Source organism: Perognathus longimembris, chromosome 2, assembly GCF_023159225.1.
Source record: "Perognathus longimembris pacificus isolate PPM17 chromosome 2, ASM2315922v1, whole genome shotgun sequence".
NCBI classification, from domain to species: domain Eukaryota; kingdom Metazoa; phylum Chordata; class Mammalia; order Rodentia; family Heteromyidae; genus Perognathus; species Perognathus longimembris.
Window position 1 is genome coordinate 33,851,935 of NC_063162.1, and position 24,211 is coordinate 33,876,145.

At 34.5% G+C, this 24,211-nt stretch overlaps 1 protein-coding gene across 1 annotated transcript in view; it reads left to right on the plus strand.

The window, feature by feature from the left end:
* Positions 1 to 24,211, plus strand: part of Prkg1 (protein kinase cGMP-dependent 1) — a 919,569-nt gene that overhangs the window by 751,930 nt on the left and 143,428 nt on the right. Inside the window, exon 7 of the mRNA XM_048338777.1 lies at positions 2,287 to 2,381. Within this exon, the coding sequence (XP_048194734.1) occupies positions 2,287 to 2,381 (95 nt within the window). The remainder of the gene's footprint in view (positions 1 to 2,286; positions 2,382 to 24,211) is intronic.

Below are 24,211 nucleotides of genomic sequence, written 5' to 3' on the forward strand. Positions count from 1 at the left end.
TAAGAATTAGATACCAAGTTCAAATCCTAGTCTTGGACCAAAGAGAAACGAAAAGAAAAAACCCTTTAGCCAGGCACTGGTGGCTCAAACCTGTAATCCTAGCTCCAATCTTCAGATTGTAGCTTGAAGTCAACTAGGACAGGAAAAATCCATGAGACTCTTATCACTAACTAACCACCAGAAAAACAGAAGTGGGATGTGGATCAAAGTGGTAGAGGCCTAAACTTGAGTAAAAAAGTTCAGGATCAGCACCAAAGCCCTGAGTCCTACATTTCCTGTCTCCTACATGTTTCCTAAAGCATACTCAAAAAAACAAAAGAAAAAATGTAAATTAAACTTTACAAAATTCATAAAATTGTATCTGGGAATATATTGAGAAGATAATATAAACTACTAGGCAACTATTTTTATGGTATTTATTCTAGAGAAATAAAAATATAATTCACACACTACATCAATGTTTGTAGCATTTCTACTCATAATTGTTAAAGGCTATAACTTTACCATCATAATTACAATAAGAAGATAAACCATACTGCAAGGAATTAACAGTAATAAAATAATGATAATCCAATAGAAAAACAGGCAAAAGGATAACCAGACACATCACCATAAGGAAACATATAGTTATAGATATCTAACTAGATAGATCAATTGCTCGATTGACTAATAGATAGGTATACATAAGGATCTCTATCAAATGCAATTAACATACAGGATGAGCTTTCATTCATCAGTGGTACAAATATACATTTGTGCCAAGAGAATTCAACACCCAGTAAAACTGAAGATACATGTACTTAATAACCTTATCCTTTATTTACAAGTATTGACCCTACTGATACCCAAGCTTACCAGGAAATCTGTACAAGAATATTTGTGGGAAAACTAGTAATAGTACAAAAAAAGAAAAGTAAGTCTCCAAGCAAAATAAGACTCCCTTCTGAAGTTTCTACATCTATAAAAGCCTCATGAGCATGCAAATTAATCTCTATGATATACCTTAGTGGCAACCAAGAATGCTAAAATCTAAATTTCCATGGTTTGAGACAATGTGTATGGGAGTAATCAAATGGATCAGTAGAGAATAATAATTGAATTTCTTGCACCTTGCATCTTCTCAATACTTATAAAAATTCTGGCTGTTGACTTCCAATTTGTCAGGTTCAGAAACCTGAAGCATAGTGTTTTAAATGTGTTTAAGTGTCTGGTATTGTCTCAAGAAATTAGTTTTTCTACTTCATTACATTTTCCACATAGGTAAATTTTAATTATTTAACCTTGGCTGATGACACACAGACAGTATTATGCATATGAGCAGAGCTTGAGGCAAAAGTGAATTAGCACAAAAGTACAATTTACTCTATTTGTCTTAATTCATGCAACAGCAAGGAAACACCACATCCCTTCCATGGACAAGGATTTATGCCACCATGTCACAAACCTACCTGTACTGGGATAGCTTGTTAGCAATGAAGGTGTTGGTTAAAAAAAGAAAACATACAGCAATTTTTTGAGTTATGATTGTAAATCGCAGCAAATGCTGACAAATACTAGAAATCCCGTTGAGTCCTGCTGAATGAACACAAGGATAAGATAAATGGTTGAATAGGGTCTGCAGAAAGGTAGAAAGGTTCTGGAATATATAGTAGGCCTTTGAGTAAAGAATTCATCTTAGAAAAAAGAACAATATGTTAGAGAAATTAGGATGTACATGTGGAGATATGGAAAGGATATCACTTCACGAGGAAAACTGGATGTGATATAAATGTCAATTTTCAAGGAAATGGATAAATACATTTATATAATATAATAAGACTGGTATAATAGAATTAATTTACTAGGTTTGTATCTATTCCAAATATATTTAAAAATAGAAGAAAAACAAACTAATTCATACCACTTGTGTTATTCACATATTTTAAAAACACATCTATATCAACACATGAAAAAGAATGCTAGATTACTCGCTAAATTCATAGTACTCAATGTCCAATATCAAGTTGTGAAAATAAGGATGGGTGTGAGGACTGTGTAACATTCAGATTTCCTAACAATCTCCTGTTATTTTTTATTTTAATTTTTTATTTTAAAAACAACTTGAAAAGATAGAAAGTACTTAGAGCAAGTTATTGTGATTTTACTGGAATTATTCTTTAATCCTTCTAGTGGCAATTTAATGAAACATCTTACAAAAAGTAGTAAATGGACTTAGTTTTATTAATTGGCATTTGCTTGCTCATTCTGGTATACTGTCCATTTATGTTTCCCTGTTTCTCTTTGTAGGTTAATGTCACCAGAGAAGAATCCCCAAGTGAAGACCCCATCTTTCTTCGAACTTTAGGGAAAGGAGACTGGTTTGGAGAGAAAGCTTTGCAAGGGTAAGTACACAGTAGAGCTCATATCACAGTTGTTGCTGTCCTTTTTTCTGTAGGGGATGTAGGTGGGGAGAAGAGTGTGTTTTCTGAGTACTAAATAATCTCCTGTTATAAAATTTGAACTCATAAGAAAATAGGCTCTTACTTCAGTTCATTTGCTAATATCAGATACAGACCTTGAGCAACGACATATTTCTAACTATACCTGTAATCTGTTTAGGCTATGGGATGACTGGTTGAATTTTAATGCATTATTCTCATCTTAATTAGAAATGTATCATCTGATATTATTTATGTGTATTTACTTATTCATTTGCTGGTATTAGGGTTTGAACTCAGGGTCCCATGCTTGCTGAGGGCAGCACTCTACCAGTTGGGCCATATCACAAGGTCAGCATTATTATAGAGATGGGTCTCACTTTTCTCCCAGTTCTGTTTTTCAAACCCATGATCTTCCAGGTTTCAGTCTCCTGAGTATGTAGGATTACAAGTGTAAGCTATTTGTCTCAGCATTGTATTTCTCAACTGTAGTATCTATATTATTCCGGAAGAGGCATATGCTAAGTAAGCTTATTTCTTTTAACCATTTACTCAGAATCCTAAAATTATTGGTTGGTTTGAAAAAAAACCAAAAGAATACAGTCAGAGTGGGTCAGAGGCAAGCCAGCTTTTCATTCTAGAGTTGGCCTATTGTAATTGTTATGGTGTTAATGGAAATGGAGGAGTATTTGAAAATGGAAACAATACACATCTGGATTCATTGTAAGTGTGAACTCTGAGGTCTGGGCTAGGAGAAGTATACTGTGAGATGATTGAGACTCTTTTAATCTAAGAACTGAGGAAGTAAGGACTTGAGGCTTCTCTCTAAATATTATTGAAATAAAACTAAGTTGACTGTATTATTCATTTTACAGAATGATAAAAACTGCACTTGGGGACCTTACTCTCATTTCCAATAAGCAGCATCTCTCAATTATTGATAAACATAGATGAAACTTTACACATTTTAGTATAATATGTATATACTATACCACTTTGAATATGAAATAGGTAAAAAAAAAGTATCTATCTGCTTACAGATGCAATAATATCTCTAGCAGTAGGATATAATTTACTTCTCAAATGCTAGAACAACCAATCTGGCTTCTATTTCAAATTGTGCCTTCATTGAAAAATTACATTATACGCATTTTGTTTAAAATTACTGAGAAGAGATAGGGAGGTTTGGGGAAGTTTTATTTTTAAATCCATTATCAGGTGGCAAGTTTTATTTATTTTTTTCTTCTCATTTCATTTCTTCAGAAATGAGACCAAGATATCTGAATAAGTCATCTCACTCAGGGAACATTACCTTATGAAAATTCATAACCAAACATAACTTTTTCTTTGACTGAGCTTATTTGATCCTTATCTGATGAACATGCATTTGCCTTTACATTTTTCTTAAGTCAAAATTGGAAGGAACAACATGTATGGGGTAGATCCACAAAGGCAAGCAATAAAAACTATCTTTCTAGAATATACTCCACAAACCTATCATTAGTACCTTAATCTTTTCTTTCATTGAATAGAGTGCACTATAGAGTGATATCATATGATTTTATTGGTCAAAGAATAAATGCCTATGTAGAAAAGAAAACGATTTAAAACATAGAACCAAAATAACACACACACTCACATCCACACACAAAATAGAAACAAAAAATATAATAATTGATAATTGAGATTATATGTAGAATGCTATAAAATAAGTCTTTTTGGGTGTGAATACTGAGGTTTGAATTCAGAATTACATTTCTGCTTAGGTTGGCCCTCTACCAGTTTAACTGAATTTTCATGTTGAATTTTCTTTATTAGTTTCTTTATCAGTTAATTAGTTAACTCTAGCCACCAAACTAGAGTCTCAAAGATTTTTTAAAGCCTTGTCCAGCTTTGAACTATAATCCTCATATATCAGCTTCCTGAGTAGCTAAAGATTATAGGTCTACACCAGTGGCAATAGCTGTAAAAAATAAGTCTTAATCTAAAATCAAGAGATTTTTCTTTCAAACATTTTGCTACTGAATTTTGGTGCCAATAAAGAAGACAACAATGGCAAAACAAAACTCAAACCATCAACTTCCTAAGAATTACTTTTGCTTTGATATCAACTTTAAATGGATGATGTTCTGTCTACTTCTGTCCTTTCTCACGTGATTCTTGTTAATTGCTACGTGCCAAGAATTTATTTTGCATGTATATAGGTTTTTCTATTGCACTTTACTCCCATGTGATCACTACTAAGCCCAACATCACCCATCTTTAGTGCCTTCTTAAATGTCTCCAAAGACTGGTTACTTATACAATGTTTTTTTTTTTTAATTTTTATTTTTTGGGGCTGGGGATATGGCCTAGTGGCAAGAATGCTTGCCTCGCATACATGAAGCCCAGGGTTCGATTCCCCAGCACCACCTATATAGAAAACAGCCAGAAGTGGCGCTGTAGCTCAAGTGGCAGAGTGCTAGCCTTGAGCAAAAAGAAGCCAGGGACAGTGCTCAGGCCCTGAGTCCAAGCCCCAGGACTGACAATAAATAAATAAATAAATAAAAAATTATTTTTTTGTTCACTGGCTTTATTTCAGGACATATTTTTTATATATATTTTATACTGCTCACCGTCCCTTTCTTCTTTGAAGTACATGTCTTTGGGACTCTTTAAATTAGTAACACTTTTTTTGTGTACGATTATTGGACCTTGAACTCAGGGCTCAAGTACTCTCACTTACCTTTGCATTCAAGCCTACCCTTATTTTTCTATCATTTGAGCCAAGATTTTCATATCTCACCCTCCCGAGTAGCTAAGATTACATCATGAGCCACCAGTGCCTAGCTAAATTAATAACACTATTTACACTTTATCTCATTTTTAAAATTCTTCATTGTTTTGTTTTCCATCCTCACTGTGACACTCATCTTGCTGAGGTTTTCCTTAGAAGTGAATATGAGCTCATTGAAAAAATATCCCCAATATCCTCTAATTTATCCCAGAATTTTGCAGTTGTCAGTTATTCAAATCAGCTTCTTCATTGTTTGTTGACAGATACTTAGTTTGGTCTCCTGGTCAAATAGTAAATAGTACTCCAGTGAACATAGACTGTATTTACTTGTCCACTTAAGCAATCCCTAGAAGATTTCAAATATTTCAGGTAAATATTCAGAAATGGGTTATTGGCTCATATGGTAATTCTATTGCGAATGTTTTGAGGAAACTCCATACTGGTTTTTATGATGAAGGCACTAATTTGCAATGAGCAAGTATTCCTTTTTGTTGACATTACTTGCTAACCCTTGCTTTTGTCTTTTTCATAATTGCTGTTGTTACAATACAAGATGACATTTATCTCCCTAATGATAAGTTGTTCTATTATTATTTTTTTTTGGAGAGCTGTCTATTTAGATCCATCATTTTAACAGATTTTCTGGTTTGTTTTGTTTTGTTTCATTTTAATTTTTGCCCTATCCCATATTTAGTTGATGTTTTTATATGTTCAGAGGTAGGGTTAAATTTTTTGTTTTTGCATTTTAGCATATACTTTTCCCCAAATCACTTATTGAAGAGTGCCATTTTTTCTTTGTGTTTTCAAGATATCTTTGCCAAAACCAAAATGAAAAGAGATATATGGTCTCATTTATGGGCCTCTATTCTGCTCACTTGTTATTTGTTCAATTATTGTATATATTGTGAAAGCTGCACCAAAATGTTTTAATATCATCCTTTGGTAGTATAGCTTGAGATCTGAGTTGTGATACCTTCTATTTTTGTTCATGACTGACTTAGGTATATATAGATATATCCAATATATATATATTTTGTGGTTACTTATGTATTTTATGTATATATCTATTAGATATATATATAGATATATCTAATATATATATATGTTTTTGTGGTTACTTATATATTTTAGCATTGTTTTTTCCACCTTATGAGAAAATGATATTGGAGTTTTGACAGGGATTAAATTGAATGTATAGATTATGTGAGGGAGTAGTCATTTAAAACAAGTAACTCATGAACACATAAGATGATGCTAAGTGAAATGAACTCCACGTTATGGAAATAAGTGGATTATCATTGTTGTTATTTCCAGCATACTGTGTGAAATTATGCCCTTTTGTTTTTCTTCCCTATGGTTTAACCCCTGTTGTCACTGTATTTGATTTTGGTACCCTGTGTATTGTATATATGTTTATCTGAATTAGGAAAGGAGAACGTCAAAATGGTGCGACAAAGGGTAAAAGGCAAACTAATGCAACAGCAATACTTACAAGACAATATGTTGTAAACCAACTGTATAACTTGGGGGGGTGGGAATTGGGGAGGAGGGAAGGTGGGAGAAAAATTAGAGAGGAGTTAACAAGTTTGACAAGAAATATACTCACAGTTACATATGTAACTCTAACTCCTCTGTACACCAACTTGCCAATAAAATAAAATAATGAATAATTAAATGAAAAAAAGAAAATATTCTTCCAATCCATAAAGACATAGATGGCATATTTTGATTCATTTGTCCTCTTTATTTCATTAATGTCTTCTAGCTTTCAGTGTATAGAATCTTTTGCCTCAGGTGAAATTTATTCCTCTTTATACTTTTATGTCTATTGTACATGGAATTATTCTCTGGATTTGATGTTCAGTAACTTCATTGTTAGCTGAAGAGAAATGCTTGTGCTTTTCCAAGTTTACTGAATTTGCTTATCAGTTCTAATAGTTTGACAGAATATTCAAATTGTTGTATGTATCAGAAAAATTCAGTTATGTGGGGTATTTATTACAGAGCCCTTCCCCTTTGAGGAAGGCTTGGACCTGCTTCAATGATTGCTTTCATACACTGGATGAAATTTTTGTGTAGAGTTGGACAGATCTCAGAATGACATAGTATTTTTCTATAAAATTGTTCCTTTATCCCTGCTGCCTTAAATCTAGGGTCACTTGCAATGGTGGAAATGGAGCTACTCACAAAACAAGTCAGTCCCTTATTGTTATTCTCCAACATGTCATTCAGACTAATAATTCCCTTCAGGTGCCACCGAGATAAGAAATAAAGTAATGTAAATTTGAGAGTCTCTTTAAAAACAGACACTAAAGTGTCTCATTTGAAGCTAATTTCCTTGTTAATGAACTCAGCTAGTGTTTTGTGTCTGTCATTGTTATTCCTTCCAAGTCTCAATGATTGCTTTTTCATTTTTTCCCTTTAGATGGCATAGCAGAAAAATGCCTGGTTATTATTCATACTTTAGGCATGCAACACAGATATTAATTGGTTAGATTCACTGTTATTATACTAATCACTTTTGATGCCTGTAAAATTATTTTGTGTTTTTAAAAGTCTGAATATTGTCAATGTTGTATGAATATTACATTTCTCATGTGTTCTGTCTGATTAAGACTCTGTCCATATGAGGCCAGCATTTCCAGCTGAATTCAGTCTCAGGTGGTTCTTATTCTTTCTACATTGAAATAAAAGTGAGAAATGTTGTTTTATTTTATAATTCAAGGGTTGTAGAAAATTATAAAATTCCTTTTTTAGGACATTTCAAGTAGTGTGGAAGAGGCTCAGATGTACTAGCTTTTCCAAGAACCATCTTCAAAATATTAATAGAGACATTAATTCAATCTTTAGGAACTTAGGATTCAATCAGGGAAAAACAACTAGAAATTAAAATAAAAACACCCATTTACAATAGCAGCATAACAATAGGATGTTGGAAGTCAATTTGATAAAAGACGTGCAAAACTTGCATAATGCAAATTATAAGATATTCTTATGAAAAAATTGGAGATATAATGTGTTTGCACATTATGAGATTCAGAATTATTCTCTTAGATTGATCTATATGTTCAGTACAATACCTATTTAAATCTCATCAAACTATTTTGTAGAAGTTGAAATGTTAATTCATATGGAAATGTAAGATTTAGAGTAGCCAAAAGAACTGACCATAAAGATATCAACTTTGAAGACCAACAAACTCATTACTAACCTAAAACTACAATAAGCAAACATCAAGACAGATAGATTAAAAGGTGGATGGTAGAAGATAGATAGATAGAACAAAGAATCTAGGAATTAATTAATGATATTAAGCATTTTCACATACTTATTGGCTATTTGTATATATATATATATATATATATATATTTTTTTTTTTTTTGGCCAGTCCTTGGACTCAGGGCCTGAGCACTGTCCTTGGCTTCTTCCCACTCAAGGCTAGCACTCTGCCACTTGAGCCACAGCGCCACTTCTGGCCGTTTTCTGTATATGTGGTGCTGGGGAATCGAACCTAGGGCCTCGTGTATCCGAGGCAGGCACTCTTGCCACTAGGCTATATCCCCAGCCCTATTTGTATATTTTTTGAGAAACCCTTATTTAGATATCTAGCTCATTTTATACTGGTTTATTTGCTATGAGGGCATTAGTTTTTTATGCATTCATATGTTTTCAATATTAGTCTCTTGTTAAACGTATAATTTTTTTCTCCAATCCTGTAGATTGTCTCTTAACTCTTAGTTTCTTTTACTGTGCAGGGCTTCTTAGTGTGATATAACCCCATTTGTGCATGTGTATGTGTGTGCATGTGTGTGTATTCAGTTAATTAGAATCATTTATTGAAGATTGCCTTTTTTGAGTGATTGTTTCTTTATATCTGTACTAATTTCTGTTGAATTTGTCTATGTGTTTTCTTTAATATTTCAGTACAATGATTTTTTGGTTACTGTAATTGTATTGTGTATTTTGAAGTTAGGTGTTGTGATGCCTTCAGGTTTTTACTTTGCTTCATCTCCTCCCACCTCCCTGTCCTGTTTTATCCTCTCAGGATCACTTTGGTCTTTTGTGGTTCCATATGAATTTTAGGACTTAAAAAGATTAAGGAACAATTACATTGGTATGTTAATGGAGATTGCACTGATTGTATGTATTACTTTAGTTGTGACAGTTGCTATTATTATTATTACTATCATCATCATCATTATCATCATAATCATCATCATTATCATCATCATCATCATCATCATCATCATCATCATTGTCATCATGGGGCTTGAACTCAGGGCCTGGACACAGTCTCTGAGCTTTTTTTTCTCAAGCCTAGTGCTCTATGACTTTGAGCTACAGTACCACTTCCTGTTTTTTAGAGGTTAGTTGGAGCTAGGAATCTCACAGACTTCTCTGTGCTGGCTTCCATCTGTGATCCTCTAATTTCATCCTCTTGAGTTAGCTACTCAAGGAAATGAGTTAGCTACTACAGGAATGAGCCACCAGCACCCGGTTTAATGGTTATTTTTAACACTATTAATTTTTCTAATCCATTAATATTGAGTACCATTCTATTTTCTGTCTTGTATGATTTCTTTCATCAATATTGACAATTTTTCAATTATAGACATTTTATACTTCCTTAATTTATTCCTAAAACAGTTGTAGCTATTGTGAACAGTCTTGCTTTCATGATTTCTTCTTTCAGCAAGCTCATTATAAGTATACAAAAATGCTGTTTTTGTTTTTGTTGATATTGTATCTTATGACTTCACAAATTTGTGAGCTCTAGCAGATGTTTGATAGAAGATTTATTCTCTGATAAAATCATGTCTGATAATTTGAATTTCTCCTTCCCAATTTGGTTGATCTTTATTTATTTCGAATTAACTCAATAAGTGTAAATAGATGCATGCTTTCAACTTGACTCTAGGGTGTTTTATTTTGTTGCTAACTTCATTTGATTTTAAAAGAAATTAACATAGTACCCCATATTTTTCTTTAAGGAGTTATAGAATCATTTCTGAAATAATCTCCCAGTATAGACTGGTGCTTGTTAACACCTTATCCGATGAGGTTTCATGGCTGCCCTTCAATTTTCTAGAATATTCTTCTATGTCTGTGCTTCGTGTGGTACCTTCAGCATCAGTTGATGACAGTTGCCTGCAACCCAGATGGTTGACTGTCTCTCTCACTGTCTAACCAACAACATCTTTGCTGTAAACCTGTTCCCCATATGGGGAAACATGTTGGTTTGAAAGGAACATTTTCTCACAAACATTCCATAAGAGGAATCCAGGTTTTCTACCACCCACATCCATATGTACTTATTTTCCTTAGAAGTATAGCTTTGCTCTCCTGGAGAATATCATTTTCTTTAATAATTAAAAAAACATTTTGGCTTTAAGTCTTTTGACTTGTATTACCAAACAAAAAATAACACAACATTACCATGTGTGCACCTAAAGTTAATCTTTCCATATGTTAATTTTATATTTCAAGCTATTAAAATAGCTGAAATTAAAAAATATATGAGGATGAGATAAAAGGGCATCTTTCTGTGTTTCCAGATCTATCCAAAGCAGAATAATAAGGATTTAATATAAATCGAAAAAATAAGTTTTAGAACTCTTTTTGTAATAAAGTACTGGTATTTCATAACCATCTAATATCCTACATATACACTTCTATGTTAACTACTATAATGTAATGTATTGTCACCAGGTAACTATTGGTATCTGACAAATATTAAGGATACTAAGTCAGCTCTCATGTACCTGAGACTATTATGCAGCACATTTATTTTTATTACTTTCCATTTGAACTGATATTTCTATCCAAAAGGAGATTGGCTAGATTACTCTATAACTAGCCAAAACAATTTGATGTGTTTTTCTACTTTCCAAAGCAGAGTGAGTCATTAAGAATTGCAATACAAATCTTAAAAAAAATGTCTTTCTAGTAATGTCTAAACATCCAATGCTATTCTGCCAAAATGATTTTATTTAAAGGAGCAAGGTAATATGTAAAACTGGAAAATAATACTTCGTGGTTGATGAAAGTTTGTGGGTTAGTATTTTGCTTTGCTTATTCCTTTCAAGGTTTGGAGAGTGGACAATGTATCTCTAGGTCTCCTATAAAAGTTGGCTATAACTACAGAATGTACCATTTCGAAAGGAACCTTTTTGGAGAATTTTATTTCTTTCTCAAATGGGTACGCTTTCACATGAATTCCTCTGTTAAAAGAATTCATTTCACAAATCATTAAGGTTTGTTTATTGAGGAAAATCTCCATAACCCTCTTCTTTGGTATAGATGTTTTCTCTGCATTAAATATCTAATTTTACTGACTATTTCCCTACAGTATGCCTCAGTGACTCCTTTCTTCATTCAGTGATATTTTGCCCTGTTAATCCAGTCCTTTTCTTGGCTAGCTCATATTGTCGGATTTTTCTTCTTCGGCATATTCCAATATATTAACCACACAACACTGGGCCCATGTAAGTATCCTGGACCTGAGCTTTTGTCTTATGTTCAGAATTCTTCTTCTGTGGTTCCTCTTCCAAGGGAATCTTTGGGGCAGGTGTGTGATGTCAATTGGAGTCTATTCATCCACTTCTTTTAAACTATTCTTTAGGGACCTCAAGGAACCCAAAGTCCCAGATGATCATACCAATGTGTGTGCTCTAGAGGCAAGGTTTCTCTTTAGATATGTGGGTCATTTGTAGTTTTACAGAATGTAGAAATAACTTGATAGGGACCAGAGCCACCTGCTACTTTGTGGTTATGAGGATGGGCTAGGAAATATGAAAATACAATTTCAATTTTTGTTTATCTTTTAGATGTTCATGGAGATAATTATTATCTCTCAGTATTAGAGATGATGTATACTAAGTTCCATTTAGAATCATGCCCCAAGTCCTATTAAAACTCAGAAATATTAGGATAGGCCATTCCATAATATACACATGTACAGAAAGCGCTTTCTCTCAAAACGTGGCAGTATGCCCACTAACTAAACACCAAGTTTACTATTTTGAACTTCAAAATATATTACCTTTTACTTATTTGGGGATTTTCCTTGTACTATTCCAACATAAAAATCAAGAAAAATCAACTTTATTATTAACCATCCCCTAAGACTTCCACTGTTCTACGTGGTCACTGCCTATTTGAATATGACATTTCTTTTACTTCTGTACATTTTCATATTGTATCCAATATTTGTTCATTAAGTTCTGTTCATGCTTTCTCATATAGTTTAAACAAGTTTGCTCTAAAAACTGTTCACAGATGCCAGTTGCCGGTGGTTCACACCTGTAATCCAAGCTACTCAGGAGGCTGAGATCTGAGGATTGCAGTTCAAAGCCAGCCCAGGCAGGAAAGTCTGTGAGACTCCAATTAACCACCAGAAAACTGGGAATGACACTGTGACTCAAATGGTAGAGAGCTAGCCTTGAGCTGAAGGGCCAGACCAGCGTTCAGGACCAGACTTCAATCCCCATGACTGACAAGGGGAAAGAATGTTCAGAGTTAATCCAGTTAAAAAAGATCCTTGTTCATTAATAGCTGGACCAATGTTTCATGTTTTAATCCAGTAAAACAATAAACAATAGGATAGCATCTTCCTGAAAGTCTTCAAGTAAGTCTTAACTTACTTTGTTCAAGGCAAAAACTATGTAAGAACGGTCACATTTTAAAAATCATTTTTCTTATCAAAATGCAATCCTTTGAATTTAAGCATGGTAGTGCACACCTGCTAGCCAGTTTTCAAGAAGATGAGGTAGCCAGTTTAAAAGTCTGTGGACAACTTTGGACTCTAAAATGAATTTCTAGACAATATCCTGTCTCAAATTCAAACCTAAAGCAACTACAAAAAAAGTCTAGTTTTAAATCTATGGAATAGAAGCAAACATCTGGAGCTTAGTACATAAACTCTCTTGGAAATGAGCCTAATTTGAGAAATTTTAAAAACTGAGATATATAGAATCTCAAGATTTCATATGAATTGATTTGCATTTAGTTTTTATTTAAAAGTTGACATTTGATCATTATTTTCAGTGTGATGTATGGGATAATTATTTTTTTCTCTACTTTCGTTTTTATTATTTAATGTTAAGATATTTTAAATAAATTGAAATTACTTAAAGTCTCTAGAATTTTCAATAGTTCTGCGATGTAGATGAAGTATGTGTCTCTTAGATCATACTTTACAACTACCTTATTTACCCAGGTGTTCCCTGTTCAGTGCTGTGAATTAGAGCAGAGTCCCTCTGTAGGCTTTGCTTTTGGGAACAGCACAGAGTCACAGTGGGGTCCCTATATTGACTGTGCTTTAGGGAACGTATGGTGGGCTGTTTCACTGAAGGCTGCAGTTTATGGTCCTACACATAGTGACTATTGATGCTGAAGTATCAAGTCTTGGTCCGTAGGCTGCCATTGGTATAACTGCAGGCTCACATGTTTCTCAGTGGACAGAACAGGTCTCTGATGCAACTATATCCCAGTTCAATATCTTCTTTCCTATGTTCAGTTCTGCCTTCATTCCAACAGATGTTTCCTCAAGTCTTCTCTCCTATGTGCCACTGCACATAAAACCCACAGTCTAAGATGCTGCTTCTCCCAAAACCCAGCCTACAATGTACAATGTTGAACTTGAAATTAAATTCATTATGAAATGTGCATTGCATGGGAATTTGAGAGGTAATATAATGTAGTATAAAGTGCTGAGTAGTAGACCTGGACCATTCTAAAGTTAAATTTACGATCTAGGATTGATTTGTTCTATTACCTTGATCTGGCACCTTGGGTCCTCTAACTGTTTCATTACTGTTGAAGTAATATAGTAACTGATATGAATATCCAGTGAGGTAATAAAGCAACTACCACATTATCCAGAATTTTGCAAACCAGTCCTATTCAATGTTGGGCCTTGCCCATCTTTTATTCTATACTGCTTATACAGCCAAATTTATAGCAGGTTGTGGTGGTGCATATCTGTAATCTCAGCATCTTGGGAGGTAGAAGCAGGAGAATAGAAGGTCCAAGACCAAGCTGGGAAAAATTAGTAAGAATCTGTCTCAAAAATGAAATACAGCCAGAAAGACTCAGGATTAACTCAAGTGGTAGAGTGTTTGCCTAGAATGCAAAGTCAGGTATATGGCCTTGGTTAAATTGGGAATACTATTGATCCTTTCATATATGCATTTGTCCAAATTTTTCTTGATGAAATAAAAATATAACCCTTCTAATATCTGCTTGAGATTGTTTGCCATAAATTCAGTTTTTGAACAATGAACCAAATAGTTTAAAATAATTTATAATTAGTAATATCACACTATTCTTTAGGGTGGATCAAATTGTAAAATACCTGCCTAGAAAATGAAGTAACCAATTGAAAACAAACAGAAAAAAATCTCAGTAAGCATAGGATAGCATTTTGGTAGCTGACATTAAATAATTGTTTTTGGTAATCACTAATACAAATACTTTTCTGATTAATATATTGACTAATGCTCTGAAATGTATTGTATAGTTAACGAAGAAATAAATGAAGGAAAAATCCCAAAGACTTATGGGATCCAGAAGATTTTGGACAGGCACACATGATAATATTTTTAAATGATATTTTAGCTTAGACATTTAAATTTAAATAAATAAATATAAATTTAAATTATATTTAGCTTATATTCTTTAAGCTAAAGAAATTTTACTTAATATTTTTATATTTAACTCTTTATACTTAAAATGATACTTAAAAATTGTGTGAAATTACCACTCTATGTTATTTTAAGAAGTGGTTTTCTGACAGGATGAGATTCATGAGAGAACATCTGAAAACAAAATCTGTTTTTGTAGTAGCTGCTCATACTTCACCAGTGTTTTGCCTAAAGAGTCTGGAATGGGTGTGAAATTGCCTAGGAAATCAGATGTAGATTTATTTGACATTAGATCTGATTGAAAGGATATGTTCTAGACAAGTCATACTAGTAAATATTGCTGACAGTACAAAGAAGCAAAGTGTGTTTACAGGAAATATAATATGAACAGGTACAGAAAGGAAGACATTTTGTTTATGTTGTGTTGGCTTGGCCAAATTTTAAATGACCATATTCTGTTTCAAATCCAAGTTCTACAAAAATAAGTAAGAATGAAATATCATTTGATATTGATGCACTATAAAAGGTTTGCTGAAAAAGTATAGATAATTTTTTTATCGAATTTCTAGAAGGAAATGACTGGTACTGAGTACTAGCTCATAAAACAGCCTGACATTAAGAGAACTTCATTAGAAAATGATTAGTAGTACTTTAAAGGTACTAAAAGGGCTATAGTTATTTTTTGTAAGAAGCACTAAAATTTTCTACCACTTTAATATGTGATAAAATGAATTTCACTTCTACAACACAATGAGACTGTCACCTGCTCCAGGAGGATGCTTCCCCAACAGAAAAAGAAAAACGTATAGCTCCAAATTTTATTGGCTCTATTAATTCTATTATTATTATTATTATTATTATTATTTTGGTCAGTCTTTGGCTTGAACTTGGCCTGGACACTGCCCCTATGCTTTTTGTTCAAGGCTATTGGCATATTGTCCTACCACTTTGAGCTACAGGGCCACTTCTGGATTTTTGGATGTAAGAGGAAGGCTGGCATGGGACTATGAGCATCAGATGTCAGCTTCCTGAGTGGCTAGTATTACATAGATTATAGGCATGAGCCACCAGCCCCCAACCTACCCACTCTTTTTCTTTTTCTGGTGGGTTCTGGAGCTTGAACTCAGGGCCTGGGTGCTGTCGCTGAGCCTCTTTACTCTACCACTTGAGCCACAGCCCTACTTCTGGCTTTTTTGAGTAGTTTATTGGAGATAAAAGTCTCACAGGGACTTTTCTACCCAGGCTGGCTTCAACTAGTGATACTCAGAACTTAGCCTTCTGAGCAGCTAGGATTACAGGCATGAGCCACCGATGCCCAGACTATCCATTCATTTTTAACAGTAGTCCTAATTTTACTTAAACTCAGATTGAAGTTTGATGTAAATTCTGCTTTTGGATATACCTTCCTACATATGTATGTGTATATAAAAATTAAAATATATTTTCAATATGTCTTTAGATTAATATAGGAAAGTTTCATTTATATTTACCCAATTTCTTCAGTTTTGATATTTTGGTATATTTTTGATTGTCTGTTTGTTTTCCTGATTGTGGGGCTTGAACTCTGAGCCTGGGTGCTGTTCCTGAGCTCTTCAATTCAAGACTAGTGCTCTGCCACTTGAACCAAAGCGACACTTCCAATTTTCTGGTGGATAATTGGAGATAAGCATCTCATGGACTTTCCTGCCAGGGCTGGCTTTGAACTGCAATTCTCAGCCTTCTGAGTAGTTAGAATTACAGGAGTGAGTCACTGGCACTGACTTATATTGTTTTAAATATACCAATGTCCTTTAATAAATTAATAATAAACATGTAATTATGTAATACACATATAATTTATTTTTCATCAGGATTTAATTTGAATATGCTACAACCACTTAGCCAAATGTGTATTTCTCAATGATATTTTCTTATGTAACGACTATACAGTTAGCAGTCAAGAAATTGGCATTGATTCAATATTTTATCTAATGTGAAATCTTTATTTCAACTTTTTTAGATTTCCCAGTAATGTTCTTCAGTTTGGAATCTATTCTAGAATCTAGTATTATGTTCAGCTGTCACCCATCTTAGGTCTACTTGAGGTTAAAAATATTTCTCAACTTTTACTTATCTGTTTTAAATTTGGAATTTTTAAACTTTTGTGCTGGTTCTGGGGTATGAACTCAGGGCTTGAGTGTTGCCCCTGAGATTTTTTTGGCTCAAGACCAGTCCTCTTCCACTTAAACCACAGCTCAACTTTGAGAGAGAGAGAGAGAGAGAGAGAGAGAGAGAGAGAGAGAGAGAGAGAGAGAGAGAGAGAGAGAGAGAGTGTGTGTGTGTGTGTGTGTGTGTGTGTGTGTGTGTGTGTGTCTGGCTAATTGGAGATGAATCTCACAAACTTTCCTGCCTGGCCAATCTTTGAACCGTGATCCCTGGATCAGAACCTCCTGAGTAGTTAGGATTACAGGCCTGACCCACCAGAACCTTTTCTTTTGGGGAAACAAATAGTATTAGTATCCCTGAATTTAGTTTTTTGCTGTATTCTCTCATAACTCAGATTAGTTCTCCAGCTGGAATGCTCTATGAGAAATTTATATCCATTTCAGGCTGTCCAACACATCAGGAGCTATGCACATATCCTGTACTTGTTATGTTGACTTAGATCATTCAGAAATATGTTTCCTCCCAGGTAATGAACAATGTACAGGGAGAAGCCTTTTCAGTGTGCAAGTATCCTGCTCCGACTGCTTTTGAAAACTTCTAGGTGAAAGAAAAGAAAAAGCATAGATGGATGCAAATCTCAAAAATTGCAATCAATATGATTTGCTTCAGGAGAAAAGATACTTTATCTTAAAGCTGTTATAATGGAGATGTTTCTCTGTAGGAATGACTAATACCTGTTTCAAAGTAAAACAAGCTAATGCTTACATTGTTCAGAAAGCTCTGGTGAGTAATTCTTTCTTGTTTTGAATTATGCAAATAATTAGTTCTGCTTATTACTTCCATCTGTTAGTGTAGTAAGTTTTGCCATCCTCTAGATCTCAAAAAAAATAGAGTCCTTGGAGGCATCTTAACAAACTCAACTGTGAGGGGTTATTTGTGAAGATTTTCTAATGCACTGGAGGGTAAGCTTTTATCATTTTAAACTAAAAATGATAGAGTCCCTTTCATGAAAAAAAAAATATTACTAACACAAATTTGTGCACAAAGTGGAACAACTTACAAGAACTCCAACATCTCCTAGTGAAACCCAGGTTAACATTCCCCACAGTTGCAGGAATCAACCCATTGCTATTTTTAGCCAAATTGGAGAGATGTTATCTACTGTGCACCCTGAGACATATATTAAAAATTTAATAAAGAAAATCACAGAAACTGGGGGAAATGTTTGCCTAGAGGACAATTTTAAAATACAAAATTAATAAAAGAAAATGTTTCAAAGATATTGAAAGTATTGTAGTTTTATTACTATTGACTGACAAAATGATACCTTAAATGCAACGAAAAGTATGACTCGTTACTGGCTAAGTTGGCCTTAGTATTCATAAAAAGTACCAGCAAACTAAGGGACTTAGAAACAGAAAGAAATTGATGTTTTTATCCACGTCCAGGAGGAGAAAACCTGAGATTATGTTCTAGCATAACCAGTCATGGTGAAGGCTTAAATTGTAGACTTGCTGTGAAGGGCAAGTGGGGCCACATTTTTTTTTTTTTTACAAAAGCACTAATCCCATGGTAAGATAAATACTCCCATGAAATTGTTGAAGCCTAAGTAAGCCCCCAAGGCTCCATCTCCAAAATATTATTACATCGGGGATTCAATCATGACCAGCCTAATCTAGAATGTTTTGTTGTTGTTTGTTTGTTTGTTTTTGGATTTCTTTTGTCAGTCCCGGGGCTTGAACTCAGGGCCTGGGCACTGTTCCTAAGTTCCCTCCCCTCCCCTCCCCTCCCCTCCCCTCCCCTCCCTTCCCCTTCCCTTCTTTCCTTGCTCTAGGCTAGCACTCTACTGCTTGAACCACAGCTCCTTTTCACAACTACAATTCCCTTCTGGCTAGTGATATTTTAACATTAGTGCAGGGTATTGTGGGATCATAACTAGGAGTGATTGAAGTGATCAGGATTCCCTGAACAAGCAACCTTGGAGATGAAAAGTCTGTGTAGTAATTCAGTAAGCAAGAAGTCTATGAGCAAGAAGTCTGAGAAGGAAGAGCATCTGCTCTTAGAGGCCAGATGTTCTGAGCTTAATTTCCAATTTACTGCTTTACTTTATGCCCCTTTTCCTTGATGCCTTCTGTTTTGTCTCACACTTATCTATCAAACAGAGACTCCATACTTGAGCAATTAGATGTATTTTTACAACCTACCTAGTTCTTGTTTATTTATTTTAAAATTTTTATCCTAAAGGTAATGTACAGAGGGGTTACAATTACATAAGTCAGGTAATGACTACATTTCTTTTTAAACAGTGTTACTCCACCTCCCTCATATTGGCCCAGATTTTCCCCTCCCCCCCAAGATGTATAGTTCATTTCCAAGATAGTATCTAGTGTGTATCACTACTGAATTAGTTCACCCTTTGTCCCACTGTTTCTCTGCTTCCTCTTCCCCTCCCCCAATCACATCAACTTACATGCAAAAAGAAAAGTATACAGAAATTAAAAACAGTGACAAAAGGGAAAAAATAGAAGAAGAAAACAAAAAAGAACTACATACAGCACAAAACAACAAAACCCTGTTGTTTCCATTCCTTGGAGCTCATTTTGATGAGCATCATTCTTTATGATCTTATACACATAAATATTGAGCTCTTGTGATCCAGATATCCATCTCTGCCCATAAAAGAAATGGAAATCATGACAGCACTGAGATTCCACTTTACTCCATTATCAAGAAAATAACAATAACAGATGCTGGCAAGGATGTGGCCAAAAGAGAACTCTACTACACTGTTAGTGGGAATGTAATCTTGTTCAACCACTCTGGAAAGCAGTATGGATTTTCCTCAAAAGACTAAACACAGAGCTTTCCTATGACACAGTGATCCCACTCCTGGGCATTTATCAAATAGAACACAAGCAAGGCCACACTAAAGCCACCAGCACAACTGTGCTCACTGCAGTATTGTTTACCATAGCCAAGATATGGAATCAACCTAGATGACCCTCAGTGGATGAATGGATTAAGAATATGTGATCTATAAACACAATGGAATTCTATTCTCCCATCATAAAGAATGACTTTGCCTATTCATAAGGAAATGGATATATCTGGAAAAAATTATATTAAGTGAAGTAAACCAGACTCCCCAAAAAAGAGGTTACATATTTTCCCTCATTTGTAATAATTAGAATGTGCCTATAAATATACAAGTAAACCCAATGGATAGTAAAAGACAAAAATTACATTTGGACATGAATAGGATTCTAAACATTCACAGTAAGACCGTCTTAGTTTTTAAAAAGATTGCAACTAAAATTTTTTAAACAAGGTACTTTTACAGAGACAGGAACAGTATCTCTTCAAACTTTTATGGATGAAACAACCCTGGTGCTCTGTCTTCCATCACCAAGGTTTTCAAAGATAGAACATGTTTTTCCCTTTATTCTACTCTCCATCTTTCCCAGTCCCTGCAGGATTCTGTGTTTCTAATCCTTGAGAACCAAATTACTCTTTGTGGGCTGGGATGTAGCTCTGTGGCAAAGCGCTTGCCTAGCAAGTAGAAAGTCCTGGGTTTGATCCCCAGTACCAAAAGAGAAAAGAAAAAAAAAACAGTTAAGAAAAACCAAATTACTCTTTGTATGAAGTGATTCCTCAGTTTTTCTCATGTCTTGGCTTACTGAATGTTACTTCCATATATTTCCCCATGAAAATGCAATAAAGGGCTGGGAATATGGCCTAGTGGCAAGAGTGCTTGCCTCGTATACATGAGGCCCTGGGTTCAATTCCTCAGCACCACATATGCAGAAAATGGCCAGAAGTGGCGCTGTGGCTCAAGTGGCAGAGTGCTAGCCTTGAGCAAAAAGAAGCCAGGGACAGTGCTCAGGCCCTGAGTTCACGGCCTAGGACTGGCCAAAAAAAAAAAAAAAAAAAAAAGAAAAGAAAATAAAATAAAATGCAATAAATAGCAAAGGTACTTACTGCAGTACTTACTCCTTCCATTTAATAGATAACAGTTAACTGTAGTTTTTCTTCGCCTGGAAATGTAGTAATTTCTGAATCCAGATCTAAGTAGTGATATCTTATGTATGCATTGGAAAATATATGTTTATGTTTGCATGGGTTCTTGTATTTCACATATTTTACACCACCAATTAGTTGTATGTGGGGGTTTCATTTTGACACGGTGATTTATACAAACAATATACCTACCTGGGTTAGACTCATCCCCTCCAAGTGTTTATATTGAAATTAAAATTTAATTGGTTTTAATAAAATTAAAACGACCCCATTCCAGCTGTTTAATGCCTAGGGATGTAAACTGAAAATTTTTATGTATTCTTCTGCAATACTATAGGTGAGTATATGTTGTTATTGTTCACTTATATAAAAGGATCTCTCAGCATTGAATAGAGTTAGACTTGGTTTGCATTATCTGATTAATTGTTAAAACTCTAGGGGAGACATTACTACAGTCTGTAGTTCATGCAATTGTAAAGTTGTAATGATGCAGAATTAAAATTTGAACCTGCATATGATGATAAAGATCTATATATTACTTTCACCCAGATATGGAGGTCCATTTCTTAATGCCTGTTTATCTATGAGTAAATAAACTTATTTGTCTTAAAAAAATCACCACTGGCTCTGGGAGTATGGCTTAGCAGTAGCATGCTCACCTTGCATGTATGAAGTCCTGGGTTCAATTCCTCAGCACGACCAAAGCAGAAAAGGCCGGAAGTGGAGCTGTGGCTCAAGTGGTAGAGTGCTAGCCTTGAGCAAAAAGAAAGCCAGGGACAGTGCTCAGGCCCTGAGTCCAAACCCAAGAACAGGCAAAAAAAAAAAAAACCAAAGCAATAAAAAAAAAATCACCACTGGTGTATATTATTTCACCTGTTGATTAGGGGGAAAAGAGACTGAACATAATCTCTAATGAGAGTCTTTATTGGCCAGGTTAGTTGAGATGGAAGTTATTGAATATTTTATTAAAAGACATTTACTAAAAGACATGTGCATTATATTAAGCAGAATACTGTGCTTGTATTTGTTTTAAAGATTTAATGAACCTGTAGTATTGTTTATTGATAAACCAATCAAGTTTAATTTAATGGTATAATATTTTAATTCATCTTGGTTTATCATTTATTTTGAATTCTTCCTTTGCTATTTTGATCTTATACTTTACTCATGGTATTTAATTAGATTAGGCTCAACTCATTAATATCTTCTGTAAGCTAATTGATTTTCTAACAAAAAGGCTTTGTTTTCATTTCTTTGATGTTTTCCAAGAGTAGTTACCATTGCTTGGTGAAACTAAGTATCGTGTGAATGTAGTACTAACTTTTATATATCTAATATTTGAATATATCAAGTAAGAATTTTTAAGTAAAGATGTAGCTTGAAAGTTCTGTGAAAAAAAAATCATTAATTTTTGGGGTACATGGTAGGACATAATTGCACAGTTTCTAGTGCCGTGGGATAAAACAGAGATAATATATTATAAAACTTTCTATAAGGTAAAATATCTTTGTTATATGCATAGATATAAAATGTGAAAACCAAGGAAAAGTGTAGGCCCCCCAAAAACTCCTAGAAACAATAGGGCTTCTAAAATTTCATTGTCTTAGAGTTTACTCTTAGCTTCTATAACTCCATTTTGGTGACTCCATGATAGTGGGCTACATACCCACCATGAGAGAGTTCCTTGTAGTTTGACATTTAAAAATATGTGTAGCCCTTGCTCCCCTCTGTATCTAGGTAGCAACCATAGTAATAGTTACTGAAATGCCATGGGACTGTCAGGTTGTTTCACTTATGATTGAGTACTGCATTGTTTTAGTCCACTTATGCTTGCTTAGTTGATATTAGGGGGACATGAACAATTGTTAAAATAAAGTTGATATTAGGTCAGCCTGATGGCAAAATTCTGCTTCTGTAAACTGCTTGTTTAACCCATTTGTGACTTGCTCTACACCCTTTGTTAACCCCCTGTGTCAGTGCTACGTGACCACCTGCTGTAGAATGCATAGCTTCAAACCCAGCCCTGCCATGGCTCATGGCTGTTCTTTACCATCCCAATGGTGGAGAGCAGACGCTGTGCACAGCTAAAAAAAAATTCCTAGCCCAACTGAATGCTGGTAACATTTTTGTTGTGGGCACGAGTCCTGGGTGGCCAGGATACTGCATAAAACACATGGCCATTGAGAACATGTATCAGAGAATGTTAAGGATTATGAAGGATGGGCAAAAGAACTATATAAATTTTAGTGTAATATGGAAATTTTCACTGTAGAAAATTTATATGTAATTGAAATTTAGGAAATAGAAAGGCTTATATTTTATTTATTTATTTATTTTTACTGAAGGTTAATTCAGCTTTACTGAAAATACTTGTTGAATAACTCAGGCAATAATCATTTTTACTTCAAGAAGAACCAAGTATATTGAGAATGATAATTTACATTTCATAAAAATAATGCAGTTTGATAGCCCTTTGTTTCTTACCAAGTCAGCTTCTACAATCCCCTCTAATAACATGAATGTTTCAAGACTGCTGAGTTACTATTCTTATTATTTACTATAAGAAATTCCCCTGATGTACTGATGGAGGCTCCCTAAAAGTGGTAATGAATATTTGGCTCTCTTGATTGATTGATTGATTGATTGATTAACTCACTCATTCATTTATTGAGAAACAGGACTGGTTTGTCACAGTAATTTTTTTTTTTTCCAGTCCTGGGCTTCGACTCAAGGCCTGAGCACTGTCCCTGGCTTCTTTTTGCTCAAGGCAAGCACTCTGCCCCTTGAGCCACAGCGCCACTTCTGGCCATTTTGTATATATGTGGTGCTGGGGAATTGAACCCAGGGCCTCATGTATACAAGGCAAGCTCTCTTGCCACTAGGCCATATTCCCAGCCCTGTCACAGTAATTTTTAACAGAGTTTATTTTATATGTACTAATATTTATCCAGCAAGAGGGCTGGGGACATGGCTCTGTGTGGAGAGCTCTTGACCAGTACATGCAAGGTTTTGGATTTAATCCCCAGTACTGTTAAGTAAATAAAGAATGGGAAAGATAGAAATGTAAATGTAAAATAAAGTATGAGAAGGTTTGAGAATGCCATATATAGGAAAGAATATATAGGAAAGTGCTTAATTCAACTGGGGTTAGGGCAAAATTTGAAAAGGAAAACTGATGTCTAAATGAATGTTAGGAAAGATGACTAGCACAT